The 11077-nt window shown below is 41.3% G+C and overlaps 1 protein-coding gene across 1 annotated transcript in view; it reads left to right on the top strand.

The window, feature by feature from the left end:
- Positions 1–1303: 1303 nt before the first annotated feature.
- Positions 1304–11077, top strand: part of LOC310954639 (ryanodine receptor 3) — a gene marked incomplete at both ends in the record, with an annotated part of 98731 nt that continues 88957 nt past the window's right edge. The window contains one exon of the mRNA XM_083924228.1: positions 1304–1351. Within this exon, the coding sequence (XP_083780354.1) occupies positions 1304–1351 (48 nt within the window). The remainder of the gene's footprint in view (positions 1352–11077) is intronic.

Genomic DNA, 11077 nt, shown 5'->3' with positions numbered 1-11077 from the left:
TGAACGGGAGAGGACACGGTTTACCTGTGGGCATAAGCAGAGGGAAGAAGGGGAGGATCAAGTGCTTTTAAAAAAGACTAAATAAGGGAAGGAAAGTGTTATGTCACAGCTTTGACACTAGAGGGCGGCATCGCATTATGATAAGGGAGTATATGTGTTTAATTGGATTTAGTTGTATAGGTGAGTAGGTCGCTATGACCAGGCTGAGGGTCAACTCAATTCAACCCACCAGAGTCGTCACTGTTTACACTGCAGTAGAGACTTATTCAGAAAACAGAAAAGGTTAAATTAACTTGCAGTCATTATTGTTTTTATTGTGTTTAATCTCATTCAATGTTAAATAACTGAATGGCTATTCATTCAGTTATCATGTTTAAAATAGTTATTCAAGACATTTATGAGTTAGTTTGTTTAGTTATTTATGACATTTAATTACACGTGTAATTAAATGTCAGGCCGGGATATATACTACTGAACTGAAACACAGTTCACTATCACCTTTTTTAAGTATGGATTATTTTTTAGATGTTCTTGCTTGATGTAGTAGTAGCCTTTCTAAATAACAATACATAATAGCCACAGCAAACACCATGTGCAGATGTTTTAGGGTAAAATAAATAAGTAATTGTAGAAATAGTATATTTGTATTGATACCCATAAGTGTGCTTTTCCCACTTCATATATAGTATTACAAACGCATTCTCTGTTTAGAAATATGTGGACACTATTGGAAAGATACACATTACACTTACAGCAGATGCCTTACACACAGGAGGGACATGCCTATGCTTTTGGGGGTGCTGACCATGGTGCTGATACTAGACCAGCACTGCAAATAGCAGCGACCATGGATTTCCTGCCCACTGCAGAATCAGCCCGTCGGTTTCCTTTTCACACATTAGCATGCTTTCTGTGAATCCGCACCAGACTAGATGGCTGTTAGATGGCTATGATTTCAACGCGTTTGATACTCTTTGAATATTCGCGCTTTCACGGTTGTATGAAGAAGGTCCGCCGGTGACGTCGCAAGATAAAGACCCCGCTGCTGCTGTATCTCGGCTGCACGACTTGGCTTCTCCCTGTCTCCCCGCCTCACCGTCCCCAGTTGCTCCAGCCCCACCGATGCTGGCACACACTCCTCCTCCGGGGCGGTGAGCGGTGCTTGAGCACAGGGGCTTGAGTGACACATGCTGCGGTAGTCTCCCCCGCTGTATATGGCCGTGGATTAGCTATATATGCTAATATCGATAGGGGAGAGGAGCCAGCGGAGGCTTCCCGAGTCTGAACAGGCTCCTTTGCAGCCATGGCTGAAGGTGGAGAAGGAGAGGATGAAATTCAGTTCCTCAGAACTGTAAGTACAATCCCCTCCGTACTTGAAGCGCTGCTCCGGTGGCTGTGGAAATACGTGTGGCTCTTTGTCACGGTACCTGTGCGTGTGGGATTATTACTGTGGATTGCCTTATCACTTGTCTTTCCTCCCAGATGTCATAGTATCCTAAAGCCTTTGATTAACCCCTGCCTTTTTGTGTGCAGATGTTAGAGGCGGTGATAGTGCTCTATTGTTTTGCGCATCGCAGCTATTGTCTTTCCTGCAGTCTCGGTCTCAAGAAGTTGACAGCACTATATGTCCCATGTAAAACTTAACATATGCACCATGCTGCACCGTTGTAGTATTCATATCCTAATTGTTTACAATTTGAGAGGTTGTCAGTATATAAGCTGTGATTTAAGTTATAGTCTTTACATGTCCTCACATAATTAAAAGGCTTGTTGTTGCAGCGTTACTTAAATCTCTCTGGAGGAATTGAGTTGTGAACCAGTGTGCAGGCTGTATAATTATATATTCAAACGTGGGAGCCTGCCCTGGTGGTGTAGGCTGCCCGTCCAGACAGTCACCCGGGGTTCTTGTGCAACAGCAGAGGTCTATGAAACTGAACTGAGGCCAACATTTGTAATAAATACAGTATGTGCTGCAGGTTACTATGTGCTGTCTTACTTTTTGTAAGTAAGACTGTATGTAAGACTGCTCATCAAAAGAGGCTACACTTTCGTTTTAAACATGCTGTAGACTCTCTTCTTGGCTCTAGTACACTAAACTGAAAATATTTGCTATTTATTAAAAATGCATTACTTGGGCTGAAAATGAGTGTTTAAGAGTGGAAATGTGCGGCAATATAGTGAGGAACACTTTCCACCGATGACAAAGATAGATGATGACATGATCTGCTCATTTATGGTAAAATGCATTGAGAGGCGCATCATGTCTGAAAATACACACTCGTCTAGGACAGATGAAGGAGCAGAGCGCTGGAGGTCTTCCAGAAAGACCCCAAGACAGTAGGTTTGGTTGCACATTTCACTGGCAATGCTACTTGCGGTTTCCATAATAGTAACACGGTAATTTTTTCGTTGAAGTTTCAAAACACACTTTCACAAGGCAATGTTTCTATGTTATCTCAACCATATTTTACCCAACAAATAACAGTGTCTACATGTCAACAAATATGTTAACAGGCATAATGCAGCTTCATTACACTACCTGTAACACTACACTGTACAGTAAGTGATGGATTCTTGACTAAGGCTGTGTTTTGGCACTGGAATGCTTACGTACCCCCAGGACTTGCAGTGATCTTTAAAATGTCCCTTTGTTTCACTCTGGTACCTGTAAATGCTCTTACCTCCTCATTTGTCCCACAGCCCTCCAACCTTTTAACCACAGCACATAGAGGTCACCACATCAGCAGGCCTGCCACTCCACAAAAAAGCTGACATTTCAGCCCTGCTTCGCCTCTTTTCTGGGCTTGAACTTAAATGCCAAACCAATCCACAATCAGGATTTTTTTAGTGAAGAATCTGCAATGAGAATTGTGGAATTAATTGTTTTTGCTTGCTTGGCTGTTTGGGACCCATTTGTTGGATTTACTGGGAGCAGATGTAACCTGGGGAGAAGAATTGAGATGGCATTGACGAAAGGAAACTGCTGTTGCTTTAAAAAGGGTTTAGTGGCAGCTTGTTGCATCCCTCCACACAGGGAAGAAGCTGACAGGCTTAATGGTGTTGGGGATGGCAGTGGGGGTGGGGGGGGGGTGGGGGGGGGCAGTGAATGTTTGTTGAATGCAAATGTGAAGCTGTAGCTGTGTGGTGCAGTCAGGCTGCACCAGACGTGCCACAGCAGAGCACAGTGCAGAAATTATTCATCAGTCCCAGCAAGGCACAGCTGAACTACTCAGTGTAGAGGAACAGAATAGATGTGCACACACGAGAATGTACTGTACATGCACACACATATATACACAGACATACATTTATCTATAGTACATGACTAAAGTCAGTCTAGCAGAAACAAATGCTCAATTGGATGGACATGTGCCTATTCAAAAACATAGATGCGTGCACACACACTGGCTCTAAACTTGCTGTTACATTGGTGGCACTAAGCGACGTACAGTCTGTGAGGATATGTAGAGGCTTTTTCTTGCCTGCATCCAAATGTTGCTAGTTATTGGAGTCGAGGAGCTTGATAAAGCAGTTCACAAACTGCCTTTTCTCCAACAGCACAGAGTAATTTCCCTGGAGTGGTAGCAGAAATTACCCCTGCCGGACTGCTGCCTATAAAGCCAACTCAGTGGGAGGAGAGGGAGAGAAAGAGCAAGGGTATCTCTCAGCCATGGGCAATTTGATGTTACAGCAAGAGGAACGGTGCTGATTGAAGCTTTCTCCAAACTGTTGTTTAATGTCAGAGGGGGCAACGGGGGCCGCGCCAACACTTTAATAAGGCTGCATATTCTACAGGAACCTTATTAGTCCGGTTTGGAAATTAGACATGTCCTCAGATGCACAAGGTCTAGCAACACTGGCTTCATTATAAGCAGTATAGTAAATAAAATACATATTTTACATAGCTCAGGCTGCTCATTATGTTAGAGTCGTTTTCTACTGTGCGTTGTGTCATTAGAGCAGACCGAGAGTAGGAAAAGAGGAGGGGATGGTCAGAAACTTTTTTTCTTGTTATTTTTTTCATAACCATCCTGACACAATGCCACTTATTAGTTAAAACACAGTACAGCACGCTGTGTGACCATGCATGCACAGGCACGCGCGCACAGCTTCTCCATTGCGAGGATCCCTGCTAGGCGAATATCAGATTCTGGTGATCTATTAGCAGTTCGAGTGGGAGTAGCGACTTTGAAAAGGCCAGACTAGGGCTGTGACTAATGCACTGTGGCAGCGCTGGGCTTGTTTATGTGAAAGCCCCGATCTTACTTTGCATCCAGGAGATAACTATCAATGCGGCAGCACAGAAGTAATGCAACGAGCCAAACGGGCAAACCAAAACATTAACCACATCAAAGAAAAACACAAGACTGTAAAGAACGTAAAGCGATCATTTTGGCTATGCTATATCCTCCTGATATCCGTACCAGAGCTTGCTGCCTCCTTTTCAACATATTATCACTTATTCCTACTTTTCACTTGTGTTTCACTTCTTCCTGTGGCTGTTATTCGTCACATATCCATTGTAATGATTGCGGCTTTGCATGTTATTGACACGTGCTGCTATGTGCTTCTGTATGCTGTGCTGTATGTTTTCCAGTTTGAAATGGTGATGCGAGAGATCCTGCAAGAGTGGTGGCTACAGCTCCACGCCTGCCCAGAAGTTATTAAAGGTGCCCTTCATCTGCAGGGTGCAGTACCATAAAACTGTAGAGGAGCATCTTTAGTCAGACCAAGGCAAAAGTGTTCCAGGTTATTGCTGACCTTTCATCACAAGCCTAAAAAAAGTAATTTTCCGTGTGTCCTAAATCTAAATTGACACTTGTTTGTGTATGATTTTAGTGCTACAAGTAGGCCCCGACTTGCTTCATATTTGGCTCCTCCTGTTATCTGTCACTGTGTATAATTATTAAAGATCACCATGAAATTATGCCCACTGATGGGAATTCAGTTCAGCACTTCATTGCATTCTACTTGACACTTAGGAGGAGAGCTTTAATGTTATTATGATGAGGTCTGCTGTCATTTCATGGTTGAATTAAAAAAGTAATAGCTCAGTTTCATTAGCAACCGAAAGGCTTTTCGAGCACAATGGTGCAGATTTGAATAACTCTGTGAAAGACCTGATTTCATGAAACCAAGAAAAACATTCTTATCATGCAAATTGTCACAGGGATCATTGTCATGTCTAGTACTTTTTGGCATATGCTTTTACCAACTGTTTCTGTATGTTTTCTGAGTTGCAGAGAAAATATGTTGCGTAAGAAGGCTTGACTTTCCTTGTTTCTATATAATTTATTTATTTCTGGGCAAGTGTGAATTCAAATTGATTTATAGTGGCTTTTTTCCTGGATGAGTTGCGATTTAAATAACCCCGACTGCAAAGGTATGTCATGTATAAGGCATGGTATTGATCAAATACACACGTCTTTTTTTGCACTGAACACATATATTGGACTTCCATATCCCTACTGCAGCATTGATTTCCCTCATATCTCCCATGAACATCACCTGAGACTCATTCAAAAAGTCAACTTGCAGAAAAGTAAGTTGGTGTAAGGTGTAGTGTGGAAGTGTTGTTAAGCAGAAGGCTGTTTCTCTGTGCTGCATGATGAAGATGGACAGATAAGATAGGCCTGTGATGTAGAGGGAATTAAGCCAGCAGGCCTGCCCAGAGACAACCCAGTGTAAAGCTGCTGTAATGAGCTATTGATCGTGCCACCAAATGAAGAAATTTCCTCAGTAATGTCAGTGGCATGCAGTAAGCAGGCCTGATTGATCTGGTGTTTCAGAGCATGAATATTAAATAAGGCACTGTGGGAAGCTTGCTCCTAAAGAAGACCCTGTTCTTTTCTCTCTGGTTGTAGACCTCCCACATGTCTGCCATGAATGTTTACAACTTCAGAATTAGAGGGTGGTAATCCTTGATATGTCTGAATGTGTGAAAATTAAATTGTCATTCCATGCATATACGTTCTTTAACCCAAGAGGATTTGTCTAGGTGTGTAAGCAAATCATGAACAAACACACAAAACAACAAACAATAAATGTAAGATAAATTAATTTAAAGGTGTCATGTGTAAATTTTAATACTTGACACTCTACTTTTTGTAAATGGCTATGCCCTCATACTAGGGCCCCCCCCCCCCCCCAAGGATTTTGTTGGTCGCCCAGTGGTCGTCATTTAGAGCGATTATTTGACACATAATAATATATATCCCACTTTTAAAAGTACACACAACCACACGCTATAAGTCTGCCGCCTGCTAATGACACCGCCTAATAATTTCAGATTCTAAGTGTGTCAGAAAAAATCAGCAATGAGACTGTCGGAACATGGGCAGGTAGCTAGGCTAACATTACTTACATGTTTAGGTGGTAGGTCATGTTCGTCGTGGACGAGTGATAGGCAAAGTTTTTCTTGCAATGTTTGCATGTGACCTTCTTGGGTTCATCCTTGTTCTTTTCAAAGTGATCCCATATTTTAGCTTTCCCAACATGATTGGCTTTTAATTATTAACTGTCTAACCACGATGTCTGAGGAACCAGGACCTGCCATGTTAAAAAAAAAACAAAAAAACACTGACAGTGAGTGAGTGTCACGACTACCTGTATCTGGCCCTTTAAATTCAAAAGCCCTCCAGCCTTTTAGGCCATTCGCCAGTCACATAGATTTTCACTTAATTTTGACAAGACACAGTTCCAAATGTTTTTTTCCCCTGCGACCAATGGACTAATGCAATTTTGGTCGGCTAATGATTTTTTGGTCGACCAGTGCTAGGTCGACTATTTGTGGGCACCCTATCTCATACGCAACATCAGTACGTTATTAAACACCAACCATTGGAATATTACACTTCTACATTGCCAAGCTTCAGTGATGATTAGACTCAAGCCACCTTTTTGGAAAGACTTAAAGGAGTTAATCCTTTACACTATAGTGCGTAATGTGTATCAAGTTAGAACCAGAATAAAAACAATAAGATTTACTGTGTGAATTATAGTATACATATTCAGTACATTATGTTTGCCTGCCTTTAATCAGAAGTAAAGAGTTAAAACAAGACACATCTGATTTGGAATTAATGCAAATTTACTGCTTTTCTAAATCGTATGGATATCTATGCCAAATAAACTTAAACTCAAAGTTGAATTATTACATGCTAGCATTTGCATAAAGAAAGGCTTTCTGACAAGTGATTGGACTAACATACCTGTTCAAATGTGTTGCGTTGAATTCATGCAATACATTCAAATAAATAATGCACACCTATTTGATTCCCCTTTGTGTATAACAAGTTAATTGTTATTCACACCAGGGACAAAATTGCTGTCGTACCCAGACGTATTGTTCCTTGGCGCAGTTCACTTTATTCAGAGGCAAAATGATTTTTCTCCCTTATCTTTACTTCATGAGTCACAGCTCTTTTGGTTCTCTGTAACTTCTTTTATACTTTGGCCAGCTCCTGATATTCACGGTTTGCTGCTTTGGACCAACAACAATACAGTGTAATTAATCCTGCTAGCTCCACTAACAGCATACAGAAAACATGCAAACATAATATTGTTGCACACCCCTGTCATTTTTACACAGGGCTGCTCATCTTGTTGGCAATGGAGAATATACAGTATTTGCGAGTTGTTTTGGCCTATGTCACATTACATTACCCAAATGAATGTTATAACATTTTCTACATGTCTACTTAGAAGAAGCTGTGTTAGCCAGTTAGAGCTATGTATCCTGCAGTACATTTGCACTACCACTGTGTGGTTTAAAGCTTTGGTGCTGTTCTCCGTTTCCTTTCGCCTCTTGCCATCTTGTTTAAATTGAACCCAAAAATACCATAAGGCTACAGTATGTATGCACTTGCTCCACAACCAACAGCCACTGTTAGCCTGATGTTAGCTGCTACCTCCTTCATAGCTATCTCTGCAACTCTGCTTCTCTTTGCCATTGCTTCTTGGCAGTTAATGCTGGCTCACACATACAAGGCTGTATCTTTGAATATGCTTTCTGAAAAGGCTGTGGCAATCCATTAGTCACTGGTACTAGAAAATATGTCCTCTCCACACATTCTTGATAGTGAGTTGATTTCTCACCTTTCCCTCTAAAGTAATCTCTTTTTTTCACTTTGTCTCAGAGCAGTTGAATGAACGTGCATTCGCTAGTATTACCTTGGCTGTACTTTTAGTAGCTGTTTACTACTGTATGGTGTACCTGAGTGATGTTACAGGGTTTGGTCAAATTACCTGCCCTGATCTTACAGGGCACATTGATATGTAGCTAGTTAGCTTAGGTTAGTAGACTGAAAGCAAGGGGAAACAGCTAGCTGAAAATATATAACATGATAATAAATGAGCTTTAGATGCACTGGTATGTGAATTATTTATATTTTAACCTTTTGACAGAGCCAGGCTGTTTCCCCTTTCTTACAGTATTTGTGCTAAACTGAGCTAATTGCCTGCTCTTATTCAAGAAAAGAAGAAATATAGCAGACCTAGGCTCATTTCTGTAAGTCTTCCTGGTGCTGTCAGGCTCAATCGTTTGATGATGACTCGCTACACAGTGGAATACGCTGCTCCGCATCAATTATATTCTCCTTCAAGGTGTAAATGTTTTCTGCCATTTTATCCAAAACAAACCAAAGATTCGCCTCCTTCATTCTAATTAGATGCAGGGATGACACCAAATCTATCCAGTGAGAAAAAGTTTGGCTCATTTAAAACTTTCTTGCAGGTAAAACAGATTCAAATGTGAGTCTGTACCCTTGACTAAAGAGTGTGCAGCTTTCCGTGAAGATGTATTCTACTTACTTATGTGTACAGAAAACATGAAGGGCTGATGTAGTTTTCACCAAACCAAGCGGAAGAGTCAAGTCAATTAGTTCACTTCCTGATACCTTTCCTGAGATCTTTCTTAAGTGACATTTAATGCTATGCAAATGAAAAATTTTAGGATTTCCTAACATGTGCTACCCACAGCCCTTTTACCACAGAAACAATGTCAGTGTTTCAAACATTTAACTTGGCTAAAAATCATTAAAACGCTCACTACTTTTGGCCATGCTTGTGAATCATTCTCCTCCCACATAAAGAAGCTTTGGTATCTGCCGTAATTACGTCCAATGTTCTGTCTCCCCACTGTGCCCTAATAGGCCATTTAGAGGAGTGTTTACTGCTGCAATCTGCTGATGTTTAGGCTCACTTTGCAGCAGTGAGCCTAAACTCGTTGAGTTTACCAAGTTTCTAAGCAAACCTTCACAGTCAGAAAATATAATCCCAGTTTGTTATCTTGTAGGCCAAGTACTCTGTGCCACCAGCGCATGTTAGTGAAGCAGCTTATCGACTTGACTGAGGGTTTCATAATTGAGTAATTTGCAGTATCTTTACACATAGTTGCATCCAGCGCAACCACAATTGCTGTGTTGAGAAAATCTAGTGACATTCCCCCTCTAGGCGGGTGCCAAAGTCTCATCCTTTTCATCTGATATTGACAACGGTGGCATTTTCCCACCTCATAAAAGATTCATACCTCTTTAACAACCTCTGCGTTGCACCACGCCACTACAGGCGAGGAGATATCACCCTCTTCATTGGGTATTGTAGCTGCAGTACAGAGTCAACAATGTGCGTTGTAAAAGGAATACACTATGCTGCCTTGACAGCAATCAGGGTTGAAGATGCATGAAAGTTGCGTGAACAGCGAGAACACACACACACACACACACACACACACACACACACACACACACACACACACACACACACACACACACACACACACACACACACACACACACACACACACACACACACACACACACACACACACACACACACACACATCCCAGCAAGTATTCAAACCCATATTGTAGCTTATTGGAAGCTTAGATCAGTGTCTAGCCCTGCAGGTGAGGAAAATGCAAAGAGATAGTGGAACATTTTTTTTTATTCCCCCACTGAGGTGGGTATCTCTGCAAAATTCTGTAGTTTTTCTCAGCCCCTGGTTGCACTCCCTACCAACTTAAAAAAGTGTTTATATGGCAGTATAGCTTCAAAACCAAACCTTTAATGGCCTCTTCCTGAAATATATGACAGATCAAAGGGCTGCAGGTTGATATTTGATGCAGTAAAAAGTGCAGTAACAAGAGAGAGTGAGACTGGATGAGATGAGTAGTTTTTTTCACCAGTTTTTCCCGACTTATTGCTCAGAATATGTCCTTAAATTTTGGAATGTGTTACCAAGTCAGACTATTTTAGCACTCTCTCTTACTATCTGCTTTCTCTTTTCTTTGTTGATCGTTTTTCAAAGTCTCAGCTGTGCTTTAGCTTTGACACCAGAACCCTTCACCTGGGCATCATCTAAAGTCTCTGAACAAATAGAGTTTGACACAGTGGTGTCTCAGCTGTAGTTCAATCTCCGCTATACTCTGTGCAAGCATGTGGATGAGTGCTCTGAAGACTTTTAGTCAGGTCAGCCCTTTAAGGACAATGGATATTTTTATCCCAGAGAAGCTGACACTGCGATCACTGTTATTTCACGTAAAGGGATTAAGTGTAATACAGTTGCACTGTCCAAGTCTCAACAGAACAGGGTTTAAGAACATAATTTCTACCATTGATTTCTCCAGTTTGTGAAAAGATAATCTAGTTAGAATATAAAACCATGTCTTTCTTGGCAAGATCCTAGTGTTGGGGGCAATGTTCTCTTTTTTAGCATTGGGATTGTGGGATATATTGTGGTTGGATCACATCTCCATTACCCACCATGGCCTGAATTTGAACATGCTTGTACTAGATGAGTCTGTTTTATTTATTTTTTATTTAAAACACTGGCATACATACATTGTAGACTTTTAACATTTGTAGTTTGATATACAGCAAATGACATGGCACCCCTTGCTAGTGGATTGAACACAGGCTGTGGCATTGATGAAACACCTGCAGTCACTGCTCCCTTTGATATTCCAAGTCACATATACAGTCTTCCACTTTCATGAAGCAAGGCGTAATTTCAATCTCAACACCACTTCAGCCTCTCTCTAGCGTCACAGTTGAAATTGGGAGTCAGGCTTCACAA

This window comes from Echiichthys vipera (assembly GCF_963691815.1).
Source record: "Echiichthys vipera genome assembly, chromosome: 12".
NCBI lineage: Eukaryota > Metazoa > Chordata > Actinopteri > Perciformes > Trachinidae > Echiichthys > Echiichthys vipera.
The sequence above is the reverse complement of the archived record's forward strand: the minus strand, read 5'-3'. Positions and strand labels throughout refer to the sequence as shown.